The sequence below is a fragment of the Pteropus medius genome, unplaced genomic scaffold (assembly GCF_902729225.1).
Source record: "Pteropus medius unplaced genomic scaffold, Ma_sr-lr_union100, whole genome shotgun sequence".
Lineage (NCBI taxonomy): Eukaryota > Metazoa > Chordata > Mammalia > Chiroptera > Pteropodidae > Pteropus > Pteropus medius.
The window spans coordinates 5,798,673-5,817,995 of NW_024351729.1; the positions used below are offsets into that span (position 1 = coordinate 5,798,673).

Genomic DNA, 19,323 nt, shown 5'->3' on the forward strand with positions numbered 1-19,323 from the left:
GTTTTGAAAGTAATATCCAACTGATATGGAGAATTAAGAGCAAGAGGGTGTTATTTTATAATTGTTTCACTTAGCTTTTTTCTTTTCATTACCATAAAGTTTGTACACATGTTGTTTGAAAGCTTCTAAGGGTTATTTTCTTTTTATTAAACAAATAAACATAAGTGGGATTCATTTTCAAGGTGACATCACAGAGTTTAACCTTTTCATTTCTAGTTATAATATTTTAAGTTGAAACAATTTTCTTATTCAAAGAGTCACATCTGGCAGTTAAGGATAAGCAAAGGAGCTCTGCAAAAGTAACATTCTTAACTTCCAATATCTCTCCTTCTAATTTTAAAAGGTGTTTTAGTTAAATACATAATATAAATGTCATCATTAACTTGTTCTTCAAACTCTGCAGTTCTGGTCCATCTCTTTGCCTCTGAATCGTGGTAAACCAAATGTGGAATCAGTGAACTATTACTATAATTGTACTTGCCAATCTGAGTGTGAGGATATTGAAAGAGGTTGTTTAATTACATACTGAGAAGATACCCCATGCGTATTTAAACTTATTTGTTTGGTTCTGAGTCATTTTCTGTTGGAATGAGCCCACTGTTTTATGTATTCTGTAATGTGGCACATCCCACCATATTTAAATAAAGCCAAGACACTATTAATGTCCTGTCGTCAGACTTGTATATTACATCTAATGCTCCTAAAGATCTATGCTCAGGCAATAATTGATTTTAGTGCTATTAACATGTAAATGGACATAAAAATAGTCTCTAACCTTTTTGCTTTATGAGAAAATGTTATCTTATAGTAGATTAGAGCTAGCACTTCCATGTACTTTTCCTTAATGATAGCACACCATTTTATCTTCCTAATTTGGTTCTCCTATCTTTCCCCCCCACCACCCCCAGCACCTCCAGTTATCTGTCATCTAGGTCCCATCCCATCTTTAGAATCTAGATAGAGAGTACAGCATAGTGGTTCAGAACACAGATTCTGGAGCCTAGTAAGAGTCAGACTGCTTGGCTTTGAGTTCTTGAAGGCTTGAAATTGCACTAGATGACCTTGGGTAAGCTACTTAATCTTTCTGTGTCACAGTTGTCTAGCTACACAGTGAGAATAATTAGCCCCAACTTCATAGGATTCTACTGTTATATATAAGGTACTGAGAACAGTGCTGGCATACAGTAAGCGTAATATAATATTAACTATTGTCATTATTACTCCAAGATTCCATAAAAATAAAAAAGATCGGCTAGAAAGCCGTTAGTGGGATGATTTGCTTGACTGAAGAATCATCCTTACCTGTCAAAATTTCATTCAATCACTAAGGGACCTCTTGCCATTTGGACTAACTAGCTTTCAAGAATGAAAAATAAACCAACAAATGGCCTAGCGCATTTTCTAAAAGGAGAAAAATACAAGAGAAGATCTTAACAGACAAACAAGATTAAATATTATTCACTTAACTGTATGGACTCATGCCCATGGCATGCTGAATTCTGATGCCTTGGAAGTTAACCCTACAGCCCGCCCTCACCCTTATGCTTTCACCAATGGAGCTGCACGTCCATCAAGAGTCAACCATATTTTTCTCTTAAACCTTTTTCTATTCATTCTATACTTACTACTGCAATTGTATTCGTTAAATATTACGTAATCTGGTAAAATACTAATGTGTAAGAAACTATTTCTATGTAAACTAGATTAAACGTCCCGGAATATTTGATAAAGATAAGTCATTTCAAAAGTTGCTCTTAAATTAGTAAGAGACTAGAAAATAAAATAAACAAAATTCCAGATAAATTCTGGCTTCCCAAGAATCTTTGATATTCTTCTTGCATTTAAAAAAAAATTAAAAAGGGACATAATATGTCATGTATTTGGGCATGGTTTATGCAAGAAAGGCAAAATGGAACTACTTTCAGCAAAATACTATCAAAGTATCTTCAGAGATACTCAAAGAATGTTACTCAAAGATCTCCTAGCAGCAGAATGATATTCAAAATTCTTTCCAAGTCAACCGATTAATGAACAAACTCCCATACATATATGTACTTTGTTTAAATCCATATTTAAGGTATGTATATATATTTTTCCTTTCCTTAAAGTGGTTCTCCACCTTAACAGATAGAATTATGTATGTGGGCCTCTACCCTGCTGGCACATGCTGCTTAGGGAGCTTCCTCTCCGGCCTCAGAAGCCAGCCTCTGTACAGATCACAAACCTGTGTCAGAAGAATGTTATCGAATAACAGTTGAGTTTCTGACTGATCTTTAGTGATATCTGCATTGGCATTCATCCCAAAGATTTCTGGCGCTGGGGTCAGTGGCAGAGTCTTTGTGTATTCGATATAGCTTTTGTGCTGCAGAGATGAATAACAGGGAGTCAGGAGGTTAGAAATCAATTATCCTGTAGAACTTTCTCACTGAAAAGAGATGATTTTCAATACTCAAGTTATTGAGTGGATGAGCCTGTGAGACTAGACACTGAATACTTTCATTTTCTTTCAACTTGGGCTAAGGTTAAAAAAAAAAAGATATGAACACATTTAGAGAGAGAAAAAAATGTACCATTCAATTGAAATGGATTTTAAAGCAGAGAGAGGAATATACTGGCCTCTTCATTTAGAAATTTCTTCTAGGGAAATCATTCTGTGCTGCATTTTGCTGATGACTGTTCTTAATTCATTGCAATAACAATAAATTTTTTTCTGCTCTACTCTGATTTTTCTTTTTACTCTTATTATGTAAATACACCTAATTCAGAAAAGTTATCTGAAATTTTATTATCCTGAGATAACTATCATTAACAATGTGTATATTTTACGCATATGCACACACGTTTTATATTTTATTTACATGGACTTCTATCAAAATTCCATATCTTTCTTGATGCTCATATAATCATATACAAACATTCAAATGCGTATATGGTGATCGGGGTGGTCTTTGATGGTTTTTCTGTAAAGATCATGTTATGGGTCCTTTGACAATTGATCACTGAAGATCTTGTGATCCATGACTCCGCAAGTTGACTTGCTCCACCCGATCAGTGACCTAGGCTCTGGGACTAGTTTTTCTCTTCATCCCATTGATATATGTCCTCAGCTAGCATTAATCCTAGTGAATGATGGGGTTAGGGTTGGGGGGTTATGCTACTTGTCTCTGTTGAATGTGGCCAGGTGTTTAATTTTCAATATGTGCCCTTTTGACTTCTGGGAATAAAAATGAGAACCAATCTGATTGTTCTGGCAATCCCTGGAAGCCCTATTGTGTGATAATCTGAAGGTCACATCTTCCACTAGACAAGACTGGAAAAAAATAGCAGAAGGGAACTTTGGCCTTGTGAGGCAGGTAGGTCTGTGACTCTCTGCCACTTTCTATCTGCGTGGCTTCAGATGAGTCATTCGATTTTAGTGAACTTGCTTTCTCATTTGTAAAAGGGATAGAATGATGATACCAATGTTAATTTGATGCTCTACGTGACATAATTACACGTAAGTGCTTTGTAAATAATCAAGCATGATATAAATTTCAACTATTATTATTAATATTATTTTTAACCCCTCTCACATATATTTCCATTTTAATTGGAGAAAAAGGGTTTTTACCCAAAGGACTGAATTCATGATAATAGAATATCAGGTCACTGAGGTAGCTATTCTTGGGTTAGGGACATTGCCGATAGGCCTCACATTACAGCCAGTAAGAAAGCACTAACTCTATTCATGGGATTTGCTCTGATCTTACAAGACTGAAGCAAGCACACATAATGGTTAACAAAAAACAAGGCCTTTGGAAAAATCACCGTTTTCTGTATCAGAGGAATGTCATATTTTACTGCATTCGTTTTCTAGAAGGGCATACTTACATCACCAGAAGGAGGGGCAAAATAGATGCCACTTGAGTCGAATTTATAGTCTGGATTTTCAACTAATTCTTTGTTGAAGAATTTGTTTAGAATGCTGCGCAGCGTGCGCCGGTCCCAGTCGTCCGTCACCCTGCCTCCATAATTGCATTCACCGGTCATGTACCGCACAGCCTCGTAAGGCAGTTCCTAAAATTGAGAGCTCAAGTTGCTCAATCAGTTAAGTTTTCAGTGGCACCTTACACAAATTTGTGTTTCTTGTGTGCTCAAATGATTAAAGATTTTACGAACGTTCACATTAACGCAATTTCTTTTTATATACTTCCCTGTTAATTGTTGCAACTTTTCCCAGGGTCTTTTTCTTATTTTGTGGTTTGTCGTTTCCATTCAGTCAGTGAAGACAACAGAACTCTTATTAGCTTATAAACTCACTTAGTACTCAAACAACATTAATGGACCATCTACTATGTGCCAGACACAAAATGAAATAGCTGTCCTTGAAAACTTTGCCCTGCTGAGTGACATTTAAAACAAATCTAATATAATTCAGAGATGTTGATATTAATTTCCTTCACTGCTTTTTTATATCCATATGTTTTGACAATTGGAATCACACTGTATATACAATTTTGCATATAAATTTTCATCAAATCTCCTGAAATATCTTCTACCATTTCATAAAAAAACTTTGAAAGTACTATTTTAATATCTGCCTTCTAATATAGAATACATCAGTTGCCTTTAATTTTCTACTGTTTTAAATTATTTTTCATTAAATATACATTTCTGATGATCTTTTAGTCTAGATTCCTGAAAAGGAAATTACTATGTCAAAGGGAAGGAGCTTATAAAAGGCAATTGTTCGATGTCATCATACTGCTTTTCTGAGAGACTGTAGTTAATTGTAGGAATCAGTTTGAAGATCTTTGCTAATTTGATAGCCCAATAATAATTAATACTATACTAATTTGCATTTCTATAATACTGGTAAGGTTCATAATTGTTTCATATATTTAATAACATTTGTTCTTCTGTGAACTAGCCGCCTACTCTTTTTTTTTTTTTTAACCTGTAGAGAATTTTTTAAGAGTTTATTTGAGCCAGACTGATGACATATGCCAGGGAGCAAGATCTCAAGTGCTCCCTCCTACTCGTTTTCTTCAATTAAAGTTTTACTTTCTTTGTTTAAGCTGTTTTACAAATTTACCTTTATTTATCAAATTTGTGGAAATATTATTCCTGTTAGTTTGATTTTTTATTTCAGTCTATTGTATACAGAATTTGTAAATGTTTATAAATAAAAAAATATTGATATTTTACATTTGTAATTTCTTTTATCCTAAGCATAAATAGACACCCACCAGCAATGTAGAGAATTCTATTTCTTACTGCTCTCAACAAAATTGAGCATTATCATTTAAGGGAAAAAACTGACGATTAAACAATAAAATTATTTTTATTTTTTAAGTTTGTTTTTTCTGATATTGACATTTTTTAAATGTTTACCATATGCATTTCTGGTTCATATATACAATGGAATATTACTCAGCCATAAAAATGAATGAAATCCTACCATTTGCAATGACATGGATGGACCTAGGAGTTATTATGCTGAGTGAAATAAATCAGAGAAAGATAAATACCATATGATTTCACCTATATGCAGAATCTAAGGAACAAAAAGAACAAACTAATCAAAAACAGACTCGCAATTATAGAGGTCAATCTGGTGATGGCCAGAGGGGAGGGGGGTTAGGGGGTTGGGAGAAAGGAGTGAACGGTTAAAGAAGTACAAATTAGTAGTTGATAGATGGTCACAGGGATGGGGAGCATGGCATAGGGAATGCAGTTAGCATTAATGTAATGGCTAGATGGAGAGCCAGAGGAGAGAAAGAGCAATTAGGGGAATTGTTTTATAAACCATATAAATGTCTAACCAATGTACTGTATACTTGAAACTAATAACAAAATAAAATTTAAAAAATGTTAAAGTATACGAATCCTACATTCCAGTGGCCCCACTTTGAGGAATCTCTTTAATAAAAATAATAGCACTCGGAAAGAGTAGGTAGTAGTGATTAGAGAGGGGAAACTCATTGAATTAGGAGTTGGAAATTATGAAATTTGTTATTTGGTAGAACTGCAACTGTAGGTGGTGAATTTAGAACATGTGTCAATGACTGAAACCTTGTGGAGAAACAAACAACCAGAAAGGAGAATTCCAGCACGATTACGATCTCCCAACTGCAAATGTGAGAGGAGTTGGATCAGATGCATGAAATACTTGCGCTTGCCTTGTTGACAGGTCCCCACCTCATAAAAATGAAGCATAGTAAGAAAACTCACATGCATATCAAATAGCCAGTATATGGGGTAGAGAAACATGTGGAGAAGTTGGCCACTGGAGAGCTTTACGAGGCAGACATAAGATGAGCTCTGGCAGGGGAGAGAGTTTATATGGAAAGGGGATAAACCTGCCAACATGGCCCTGAGAGCTGATGGGTAAATTTTTTTTTTTTTTCTCTCAGCAGCCTGATCACAACTAGAACCAATTAAATTAGGGAACGTGTTCCCCCAGAGGCCCAGGTACATTGACTGGGGTCACAGATATAGTAGCAGCTTGCTGCTGGGATTGCTTCCCTGCTGGGTTGTTATAAGAAGGCTGAGACCATGGGCAAGGAGAGAGGTAGATGGAAGCAGAGCTCCATCTACAACTCGTATGTAAAGTTATATGCAAAGTTATTCACTTTGATATTTCTTATTAGCAAAAATATAACAAGGAAATAAAATATGAATAGTTAACGAAGGGGAGATACAGAGTAAGCAGTCATTAAATAAAGATCTATATCAATTTTGAAAGTTGTCCACAATATATATAAAGTGAAAAAAGCAAACTGAAAATGAATATGCAAATATACTTCTGTTTTTGATTTTTGAAAAATTTTTGCGTATATTTTGCATAGGTACTTGTGCATAGGAAAACATCTGGACAGATATGCCCTCAGCTGTGAAACTGGTTGCCTTGGGGTAAAGTTACCGTGAGAGCGAGGGGTGGGCCCCCTTCCCCACCGCTCTCAATCTCTCTTATACACACGCCCACCCCCCACCAAAAGAACAACAACAAAGCAATTGCCCATGTGCCAAGTAGATTATATATATATATATCTTATACTTTTTTATTTTACAGTTTCATTTTTCCTATTTACTCTTTTAACTCAATGGGAATTATATAGTATGATGAATCTAAGTTAATTTTTTCCTAATAGCAAATAACCAATTAATTATTCCATCATCATTTATTGAAACGTTTTCCATTTCCTATTCATTTAAAATGCTGCAATTACTTTGCCTAATTTCTATGTATCATTCTGTTGCCACTCTTGTTTTTAAGAGCTTGAAAATCTTCCCACTCATCATGATTTATTCATTAAAAGACACTAACTGAGCCATTTACTATAAATTAAATACTGTTTTAGATACTGGGAATACAAGAGTAAACAAAATCACCATGTATTCTAGTGGCACATGATTTGACAAAATTACTCTCTTTTTGAGCAAAAGTTTATAGTTTGGGTGGGTGGTGGTTCTATTACTTTGATTCAGGCAGAGAATGGAAAACAGGACTCCATTAGATAATCGTTCCTCATTCCGCTTCTTTTTCAAATGTTTTCTCTACTCTTTGGTCTCTTATTTTTATAAAGCACATCACTTTATATCAGCTCCATGGACTCCGAGCACCTGACTAGACATCAGGGCTCGATGAGTGTTTTTCAGTCCCAACACTTGTATATCAGGGACCACTTTTGTGAAATCTCTGTTTCTTCAAGTTCCTGTTAGTATTTGATTCATCTAGAAGGCCAGAGGTTTGCTTATAGATATCACTTTCCCAACCGCTTGCTATTCCTCTTTATATATTCTTGGCTGGGTTCGAAGGTACCTACTAAGTCATATTTCTAAGGCATGGAGTTGCTCACAGTAAATTAGACCATATAAATTTGGTTCCATTGCCACAGCTGACCCACTGGACCTATGTAGGAGCTAGAAGAGCATGTTCTGGTACAAGTTAGGAGATCCTGAGATTTTAATCCCTGTTGCAACCAAAAACCCATTCTAATCTCCAAGGGGAAGTGAGCATGCCCCTCTTTCATTTGATTTCCTCATCCTTCTTCTCTTGCTTATTGTGTGTATATGTGAGAGTTTAATTCTGATTGCTTTCTTTGTTAAAACATTAGATCAACAAAAAATGTTCATTTTAGAAGAAGGATTACACTACACTTAATAATATCAAAGGGAATTGTGAATTCACATTTCTCCCAGAACTTTTCTTTCACTCTTGATGAATTATACGTAATAGAGTAGCAGTTTTGTTAAGTTACATAATTACTATGCTGTAGGAATGAGAAGCACACTAAACTGTTATTTAATACAAGAAATCAATTCAGTCAGTCTTGTACATCATTAGAAATTCTCTCTACCGTGTATGACAGGATGGACAACTCCTGATAGTCCCTATTCACTCAGCATGCTCTCTCCTGCTTTTTTCCATGGTGGTTCAGTCTGCACTTCCCATGCCTTCTGTCCTCTCTCTTCCAATTGACATTGAGTGCTCACCAACAGTCATTCTTTAGTTCTCTTCTTATGTTACAAGGCCTCTCTTTAAAATCTCAGATGTTCTCAGGCTTCTCCAAGGACGAACAATTCACAAATCTCCATTTCGTGCTCACCCTCTTCTCTTGGCCTTTATAACTATATGCCAAAAGCCTATTAGATATTCTCACCTAGACATCTTTGATGTATAAAATGGAGGAGACTGAAGCAACTTTTCACTCCCCAGTCCCATTTCACTAATGCACCTGTTATATACTATTAATTCCTGGTATTATTTCCTGCTTGGGTTAATGAATGGTACAGCCACCAATCTAGAACAAAAAACTGACATCAACTGAAACTTCCCCCTCTCTTCCTTTACCATTTAATATCTAAGTCTTTTCAGTCCTTTTCGCTGCATATCTTTTGTATTTCTACCATGTTCCCCATCTTAGCTCAAATGCTTTAGTTTAAACTCTTATCATCTCTTGCCTGGGTTATCCTGATGGTCTCCTTTATTAGTTTCCTAGGGTTGCCGATAGGTGACTTAAAACAACAGAAATGTATTGTTTGATAGTTCTGGAGGCTAGTATTTTGAAACCAAGGTGTTGACAGGACCACACTCCTTCCAAAGCTTGTAGGAGGACCTATCCTTGACCCTACTAGCTTCTAATAGCCCCAGGTGTTCCTCGGCTTATGGCAGTATAACTCCAATCACTGCTTTCCTCTTCACATGGCTGTCTTCTCTGTGTGTGTCAACATTTCTCTCTTCTTAAAAAGACACCATTGTATTCTCTGACACCCACTCTACTGTAGTATGACTTCCTCTTAGCTTAACTAATTACATCTGAAACAACCTATTCCCAAATGAGGTCATATTCTGAGGTATCATGGACTGGAACTTCAACATATCTTTTGTGGGGGACACAATTCAGCTCATATCATCTAAAACTGGTCTATCATTTAAGTTCCTCTAATCTACTCTCCCCTGGGTTGCTAGAATGATCTTTCTAAAATGTAAATATTCTCCTAAAAACACACCAATAACAATAGAATAACTCCCAAGTCAGTTAGCATGGATACAAGAATGTTCCAAATCACTTACAGACAACCAAACTTTTTCACATATTTGCATTTTTAAAAATTTGAGGTATAATTGACGTGTAACAGTATTTTAGTTTCAGGTGTACATTATAATCATTCAGTATTTGTATACATTATTTGCACTTTTTAAAAACCTTTTTACTGTTGCTTCTCCAACTATCTACTTGAAAATCTATTTATTCTTTAACTCTCAAGCATCTCCTCCTCTGTGGAACAATGACATTTTTCTTAAAAAAAAACCCTCATGTTCCAGAACAGAAGGAAAGCAGTCTGTTGGTTTGTTTTGTTTTCATTTTGGAGCCTGGTTAATTTATGATCTCAAATCTCAAATATTTTTTTAAATAAGTACAATAGATCACTTTTCAGAATCCATAGGTGTTTATGTGTCAAAATAAATGATGAAATATAGGTTCCTAATAGACAAACTGACATCCTAATTACCTATGATAGCAGTTATAATATCCTGTTATAATAAAGTGCTACTTAATAAGCTGTTGGGAACTATTCTGCTATTCATTTTATAAGAGTAGGAATCAGAAGTCCCTGCTTACTGTACAAACGCTTACAACTGATAACGAGCAAAATAGGTAATGTTCTTGCTGTGATTTTTATGATACCTCATACTGGTTCAGGAACATGTGGAGTTGCTGTACACTGATTCTCAGGTCAGTCTCATTAAACTCATAAGGAATATTCCACCCCAGGGGTCCGAATTTCCGTCTCTCTTGTACCAAAGCATGAAAGAAACAGAGGCCATAAAGTAATTTCCTGAATTCCTCCTATAATGAGAAGAAATGGTACCACATCATTATTTTCCCTCTAACATTGCATTACATTGACTATATTTTGAAATTAAAGTAATTAATTACTTTTGCTTATAAAAATATCCATCCTAAAGTTTAACTAAAACAGAATTAACTATGTTTCTACAGTCTATTTAGGCAAAAACATGCCCGTTGTACACCTGTTCAGTTGGCATGCATAGCTATGTACACTGGGTTTTTAGGAAGTATAGTACGCTTATCTAATTTCATGTTACCTTACAGGGTTTTAGAGGTTCCAGCTGAAGCATCATGAGGCGAGAAATATGGATTCCAATATGTGGTTCCAGATCACCATGGAGAAGTTTCAACGGAGATGGTTCAAACCAATTACGCAGAAGAACTTTTCTACAAGAAGGACTTTTGGACTGATACTTTGGGCAGCACCCCTCCCACCCCCCGCCCCCCCAAAAAAGATAGTGACTTTTTTGGTTATTCTCAGGTAATAAAAAGTCCTACAGTCACTCTTAGTTGCAAAGGGAGCCTTGATTCAGAAATCAGAAAGTATGATGCAATATATGAATCATCTGTAGCCTCTACAAGGTAAATGCAAAATGATCATCATAGAGCTTGAGAGAGGATTTGTGAACAGTTTACTTTGGAGAGAGAGCTGCTATGCTGGGAGAACCGCTGCCCCCACCCTCAAGGGAGAAGGGAGTACGAAGTCTATCTCCTTAGTCCACGCTAGTGAGAAAGAATTAATAATGCCACTCAAAGAGCTGATGCACACTCCCTGCAGCTGGGGTGGCGTGGGAAAGTGCAAAATTCAAGAGGAGGGCAGTCTAAGGGCGCAAGATAGTGAACTGTGAGAGAGAAATCCTCACCCTGCCTCTGATGGTGGGCCACCCCAGTGCGAGTCCAAGGAGCCGATGGGGAGGGGGACTAGGAACGTCAGCTAGGTTTTAAAGGGGTCATTTTAAAGGTTTCCTGGTCAAGAGACTTGTGTCATGGGATGAGGAAACCTCAACAGGAGGGGCCTGTATGAAATAATGCTGGAGAACCAAAATCTGAGGGGAAAAATGCTCAGGAGCAGCCAGCTAAAGGAAAAGCACTGCCAAGGACGATAGGGTTACAGCCAGAGGAGACCAGCAGGGCAGCCAAAGGAGAACCCATGGGAGAACTCACAAGAAATAGAGTCAGCTTTAAACCCAAGTGCAAGTGCCAAGTTCAGAGAGCTCCAATCAGTAAGGAGCCCAGAGCAGGAACTTCTGCTCTCCCTGCCTTGCCCCTGCACACACTCCGAAATGAGCTGTTAGTATCAGCAGCTATCACCGACAAGAGAAACAAAAAGAAAGATGACAGTTCCATCATCTTCCCCCAACAGCGCGAAGCCCATTGACTATAGGTCTGAGGTGAGACACTGCTGAGTTGACACCTACATTTTGATAAAAGTTGACGTGTTAATATATTGTATCATACTTTCTGATTTCTGAATCAGAAAGTATGATATATTGTATCATACTTTCTGATTTCTGAATCAAGGTTGGCTTTGCAAGTTAAAATGACTATAGGTCTCTTTATTACCTTATAATAACCAGAAAAACCATGAAACTATCTAAGGTTTTATCCAAAGGCAGGAGGAAGTCTCCCCTGTGCAATAAAATTGAAAGAAGAGTGGAAGACAAAAGTAAAGTAGCATAAATTTAACCAGAGAAGTGGGAGAAAATTAAGCATGCTATGCTAATTCTGGGACTATTTCAGACATATTATCAAGCAAATCAGTAAGTGTGTTGTTGTGGAAGCCAGGTTTCTCACTGTAGAAGAAGGGACATGCAAATACAGATGGAGTGAAATTGGAGGTATTGATATGATGAACTCATTACTTCTAAAATATGTATATGAGTATATATGTGCTCACATACTTGTTTGTATGCATGTATATGTGTGTGTATATATATTTGTATATATGCACATGTATGTGTAAGTGTGTGTGTGTGTGTGTGTGTGTGTATATATATATATATATATATAATTTCTAAGCTCTCTCCACTGAAAGGGTCAAGAACCAAAGACAATGCAGTAGCAATATGTTCATGTTCATCTAGCACCTAGATCTTGGTCTCTACACCACTCCCTACTAAAAAGGAAACAGGAGTCTTCAGAAAAATGTCTGGTTGCAGGACTGGGGTACAGATGAGCCTGGAGCATCTTATGCTAGAAAGTACAAGGGACGATAATTAAAATTTGTTATTATTATAATTTTTTTAAATGATGGCACCTATAACAAGTACAGAGGAGCCGTCTTGAAGGAATTCCCACTAATCAAATCTGGAACAATGTGAGCAAAAGACTTAATAATAATTTGTAAACTACTGGGGAAAAAAGAAACCTTAGAAATTTATTAGTTGATACCAATAATAGATAAATAAATGGGGAAGAAGGGAGGGCTTTTGTTGACAGTAGAGTGCCAAGTGTCAAATATGGAGGGAGATCTAGAGTTAGGATTAATGTTAGAAATGAGTGGATCAGGTAAGAATTAGCAATGGCTACTAGGCTGGGTCAAGGGTAGATTTCAATGAGAAACAGGATATTTCATGGTCCTAACATATGTTCCCACAGACCAAGTTTTAGTTGCAAGGGGCAAAACAGTTATCATACAGTGAAGAAATAAGACAACATTTCATTCAGATGATCAAAACTAGTATCATCGATGAGAGATAAATGGGGATCATGTGCTTCCCGATGAAATACTCCGAAGCACAAGATCACCTGCATAGTATTCTGGCCAAGAATGTATAACCTGAATCTAATTATGAGGAAATATCGAGCAAATCCAAAATGATAAATGTTCTTTAAAAAAAAGGAGGGGGGGATGAATTTTTCAGAAATGTCAATGTCATAAAAAATAAAGAAGGACTGAGGAAATGTTCCAGATAAAAGGAGGCAAAGTGACATGGCAGCTAAGTACAAGTTAGCCCTAGTTCAGCCCTGTAGTGGACGGGACAGTGCTATAATGAACCTTACTAAGTCAACGGACAGGTTGGGAACGTAAGTGGCAATTAAATACAATAGTGTATCCTTGTTAGATTTACTAAACTAACAACTGTACCAGGATAAGATAGTACCTCTATTCTTAAGAAACATATATTGGAGTATTGATTTAGGAATTAAGGGCTGTGACATTTCTAACTATATAGTAACAGAAAGTGACTATAGGCACGGGGTATGGGGTGTTCTTCATGCACCTTTTATGCCTGCAACTTTTCTGTAAGTTTAAAATTATTTCCAAATAAAAAATTAAAACAGAAAAATTATGATGTGCTGCTTTGGTATTTGAGGAAATTTGGGTTTTGGTTTGGACTGTGGTTCATAAAAGCCTAGATTTCCAACATGCGTGACTACCCCTGGAGAGACCTTTGGATCTAGAAGAAAGGGAGTAAAATTTTGCAAAAAGGCTTCTGCCTGGCTATTATGTGCAGAAATGCCCTCACCACTGTCCTGGTAGTAATCAATACAAAAACTAGTCATACAGCAAGTCTTAGAAGCTTAAGATAAGCTTTGACTTAGTTTTAAATATAGATGCTTTTTATTTTTCAGTACCTAAGACTTTTGTTTAATGAAAGTACTTCTTTATTTTTAATGTTTTCTTTTGATGTGTACTTAAAACATATTCCAACATCAAGAGTGTGAGCTTTTTAATGGCAAAAACTTACCAAGGTTCATAACCCCTCTTAAAAAGAAACGCTTCCATTTTTAATTATGGGAAAACGCTGTGAAACAATTTTAGGTCACAGACATTCACACACAGAATTCTAATCATGAAAGCAGTGGGTGGTTTCCCTGCCTGCCTGGTGATGCTAAAAGAGACCCTTATGAGTCCCATCAATCAAGGAGTAAAATCATTTTGGCTCTCATTATAGTTATATGGAGGAAATATTTTTATATTTTAATTTAAAGATATGGCTCCAAATAGCAAAGGGCTCAGTTAATATCTTGAAACAAGATTCTCCAACCTTGCAGATTTGTACTGGGAATGGCTTACAGCTGACTTTCTAAATAGAAAGCTACATTATTAATGATATCCCACAAGGTCTCAGCTGAGCAGGAATGAGGCTGGTAGTAAAATTAAAATAAAATATTAATAAAATTGACTTCAGCACAGTCAATAATCAGTAATCAAAACCAAATGCACTGCAGTGCAGGAGGCCTATTTAATTTGTAGTTTTACTCAGCACACACATCCATGATCACCAGGGGCCTCTTGAATTGCTTCAGAGGGCTGAGGTAACAAGACTTAGCCATTACTAACAGGCTTCTTGCAGCTGCCAAAGAACTCAGGGTCAGAGATCGGATCCATGAGGTATGATCGAATGATATTAGCCCGTAAACCCTTCGGTGCTTCATTGGTCATTTTCACTCCATTCTGCAGTACAGACACAGGGAAATTTGGAGAAGGATAACTTGTCAGCCAAATTCGGAAATCTGGGTGTGTTGATTCTGGGCTTAACTCCTGCAGGAAAAGAAATCGGATACAAAAGGATACATAAAATCAATGCGAAATCTTCAGATTACATGTGTTTGGGATAGGCTGGAAGTGGAAGGAAGCATTTTTACAAAATAGAGTTTATAGCTGCAATTTAAGGCAAAAAGCCTTAAAATTTGATTCTGCCCTGGAAACAACATACTTCATTGAGAAGTCCCAGAGTGTTGTTATTCTCTTTGATACAATTAAATCATATGACTATAAAGTTTACAAAGATGTTACATAATTCAGAGTTAGCCACAATAAGACAATAAAAAAAAGATTGTATCTTCTTCGATGTCGCTGAAATACAGAAATATTTATCTGCCCTAGAGCAAGATTAAGAATAATCCCTTCTTTTTGCTATAGCCATGTTGCGAGAATAAGCAACACACTCAGATATGTTAATATTAAACCAAACATGGCTGATAAAAAAAAAAAAGAGCACTTTGAAAGTTGAGAGGAACTGGTATATACTGAAGCATGAAAACATATCACCAGTGGCTATATTTGTTTAAGGGGATAGTCAAGCCTGCACTATCAAAGATGGTGGAACACTCAGCACTGTCCTGAAGGCTGCATAGATGAGCAATAATTAAGGGCCCTTAACATGCTTGCTATTCAGTCTCACTCCCTACTGTTACCTCCCCCAATTGTCCATGTAAGTGGTTGCTGTGTTTTTAAAGCTTCAAATCTCTATCAGTAAAAAAGTTTCTGAGCATTCATGTGGTAAAGGGGTGGAGGTGAATTAGGAAGAATGCATAGGTGCCTATGTTCTTTAGTACATGGTGAGGGCACCATTTTTTCTCCTACCAGCTGCCCAGTGACTTAAGCAACATGACTCACTGGACTTTGAGTCAAGTTCACCAGTTTTTCTCTCTTAGATGACTTTCTGATGGGTATATATGATACTATTCAACAGGTCATGAGCATGGCCAAGAGACAGAGGAACCATGAGGAAACAGGCACAAATATAAAACCTCTAGTATAAGGCCTAAAGGATGAGTAGAGGTTGGTCAGGTAAATAATAGGAAAATTATGTTTTAGATAAAAATAACACCTATTATCATGACCTATATACTTGAGAAACTATGTTATACCATGAAAACGAAAGTTCGAATGGTTAGAGCATAGACATCAAGATGGAAAGTGGCCAAAGATGAAATCTGAGAGGTAGACAAATGTCAAATGAAGAGGAGTGTTACAGGCCATGATTGAGCTTTGTCATGCGTTCGATGAGAAGCTACTGAAAGATTTTAAACAGTGAAGCAATATTCACTCACTAATTCAGTAAATATTTATTGTCTTTTATGGGTCAGGCACTATTCAAGGTGCTGGAGATAAAGCAGAGAACAAAACAGGCAAAGTCATTGTCCTTATGGTGCTTACACTCTATTGGGAGATACAGACAACCTAGCGGCAAGTGGCATAAAGAAAAATACAACCTCCTCCCTCAAGTTTCAGTCGAATGTCTCGATAGTGAGAGTTACATCATTAATTTGGTTATTTAGTAGCCTGAGAGACTCTGAGTTATGAGAGGGCTAGAGACGCAGGTAATTACAGAGGACACACTTTCTCTATATTTGTTGAAATCAAGCACCAAGTTTTTCTGTTTACTCAGGTGAGCTAAATGGGCTTTCTTCCTGGAATTTCCGCCTACAAAAATAGGTAAGTAACATGACCTAGCGCAAAGAGGGTGGGTGGAGTACCTTTTTGGTTTCAAATTGGTCCTCTGGGGCAGGATCACTGGCTAAGCGAGTGAGAAGTGAATTAAAGAAAAGTTACATCCTGAAGCCTTTTGGTTTAGACTGGCCACATGAACTTCACCCTGAAACGCATCCTTCATTGTTTTTGGCCCACTGTTGTAAAAAGTGTTTCTATCTACTCTGTGGTTTGCACTCATCTTTGGGGCTGCTCCTCTGGATTATGGATATTTCAACTCTCTGAATGAGCCCTTGACCCTATTCAGAGGGATCTGGCAATGTCTGACTGTGTGCTCTTCTCTAGCCCTTTAGTTCCCCATGCCAGACCATCCCTCTTATAATCGAGACATGTTACTCACCTGCAGCCCTGCAAATTAGAAAATGGGAATAAGTTATTTACATGGTATGCATATTACTAATTATATTCAGTGAATACAATAATAAAATTATATTTTTACCTCACAAACTTTTTCGAGGGTTGGCATCCAAGAGGTGGCAAGGTGACAGTTCTGAAGAACAACCCATGTTCCTTCTTTGACAGCTTTTTCGATCATCCTCATAGCTATGGGCCCTTGGCCTTGACCAAGAGATAAAGAGCTAAGTTTTGATCCCCCATATCCCTGTGTACAAGAATAGTAAAGATGTGAAAAAAGAATCAATATTATTATTGAAAGAAATATTAACATTAGATATATTAAAATTTAATTATGTAGTATCCTTCGAATGTCTGACTATATGCAGCCCTAAAAGACTCTTACTGATTAAGAATCCTACAAACGCTCAGAGAAAAAGCAAATCAATTTATGTAGGAAACAATCATGGAAAATTCTGTAATGTCTTTGATTGTCAAGCTAAGGGATAGCAAAAGAAATTAACAAGACGTTTAACGTGAGTAGGAGAGGAAAGGGTACAATTGTTAAGCAGCAACTCCTCAAATCCAAAGCCGAAAAGAGAATTGAATAGACAGAGGAGCTTGTTCTATGTCTTCCAGATCTTTGAAAAATTATATTTTAACTAATTTGGCTACTGCATAAAATTCAGAGGGAAAAAAAATATTCACCCTAATTCCCATTTTAAAAGTTTCTTTAAAGAATTCTGTGGGAATGTTTGCCTGGAATTCATTTCTACTAAATCTGATTCATCTGCATAGGGTCTGACAACCTGAGTTCTTTCTTTCCAAGGCAGTCACCACCTGAATGCCTCTTTGGAAAAGTATCATCTTGAGCCCTGTCTGAATGTCCATGGCTTATGAACACTATCAGGTAGAAATAGCAGAAAACAAAAGAGAGCTAGATATTACTGTTTCTGGAAAAGGTGGAGACAGCAAGAAAAGACAATGCATTGAGCAGTCCTAACAGGGGCCGGAGAATACACTGTGTAATGTGGGAAGAAAAATGGAGAAAACTGGGAAGTCTCGAGGTTTGAAAAGATCGCATTGACTTGGACAGAGTCACACATAAAATGGGTAATTCTAGCCATCTCCATCACTTCTGCTCTAGTCTTACCTATCATTGCTCTTCCTGGCCTTACGATAACCTCTTTATTTAGTGCCCTGCTTCCAATTTTCACCACTTGAATCAATTCTCCTCACACCAGCTAGAACGACCTTCATACATTATAGATCAGATCATGTCACTTCATTGCTTAAAACCCTACCATTGTCCTATCTTATTCGAAGTCCTTAAAGTAATCTACAAAGGCCCTACATAAACTGGTCCCTCAATACATCTCAGACCTCATCTCCCACACTTCTTTAATCAATGGTGAGTGCTGTGCTATGCAATCAATCCCCTAGTATCTAAGAATTACATCTGATGCAAAAAAATGGGTATTAAATATAAATTGGTTTAGTAAAGAGTATTTTAACCAACTAGCTATATGACCTTTGAGAAGCCACTTAATCTCTCTTTGCTTAATAGTTCTATCTATAAACTCATAGGATTGCTCATAGGATTGCTGTAAAAATGAAAATAGAAATGTGTATAGCAAAATCAACAGTATATAAAAGCATTCAATAAAAGTGATGGTGGTGGTTTTATAAATATCAGTACTATTGCCATAAAATGTTATTTCAATTGGACCAAATGAGAAAAATATTAACTCAAAAATGCCAACCACCTTTTTCTTCCTTCCTTCCTTCCTTCCTTCCTTCCTTCCACCTTCCTTCTTCTTCCTTCCTTCCCTTCCTTCCTCTTTCTTTTCTTTTTAATTTTTTAATGTCACCACATATTTGACCCCTTTTACCCCATCTACCTCTTCTCCCCACCCCCTACACCCTACTCTCTGGTTCTATGCCGTATGATATATAAAAATTTACAGTAAATTCATTTGAATAACTTTTAAAGCCTAGAAATATAAATATTAGAATATAACCTGGTAAAGTGACTGTAATATGTAATGTTCTGGAAAGTCAAAGAAGGTACTCCTTTAGAGACTGGTAGAAGAAGCAAGGTCAGAGACACACAAGCTCATTGTCCAGAACTGAATCTATTAAATTGACCCAAGCTCATACACTGTTGCAAATTATGTCACGGAGTCCCCTTTCCAACAAAATAAAAGAAAAGCAAATGTGCCCCGCAAGCCCAAATTCTGGCTTTATGATTTGGATAAGGAATTATTTTTAATATCATTTATTTTTAATATCAGTTGATATCATTTAAGTATCAATTTCTTGGGACTCTGTTAACTTCTGGACCCCCAAGTCTTTCAAGGGCCGAGTGATAAATTTTTAGCTTTTCCTCACCCCTTCGTATTTTAGGTATAAGCAATTGATACACAC

At 36.7% G+C, this 19,323-nt stretch overlaps 1 protein-coding gene across 1 annotated transcript in view; it reads right to left on the minus strand.

Annotated features, from left to right (window-relative positions):
• Positions 1 to 19,323, minus strand: part of DNAH7 (dynein axonemal heavy chain 7) — a 208,265-nt gene that overhangs the window by 15,478 nt on the left and 173,464 nt on the right. Inside the window, exons 56-60 of the mRNA XM_039844299.1 lie at positions 17,003 to 17,164; positions 14,629 to 14,829; positions 10,176 to 10,337; positions 3,871 to 4,056; positions 2,225 to 2,362 (exon numbers count right to left, since the gene is read on the minus strand). Coding sequence (XP_039700233.1) covers positions 2,225 to 2,362; positions 3,871 to 4,056; positions 10,176 to 10,337; positions 14,629 to 14,829; positions 17,003 to 17,164 — 849 coding nt within the window. The remainder of the gene's footprint in view (positions 1 to 2,224; positions 2,363 to 3,870; positions 4,057 to 10,175; positions 10,338 to 14,628; positions 14,830 to 17,002; positions 17,165 to 19,323) is intronic.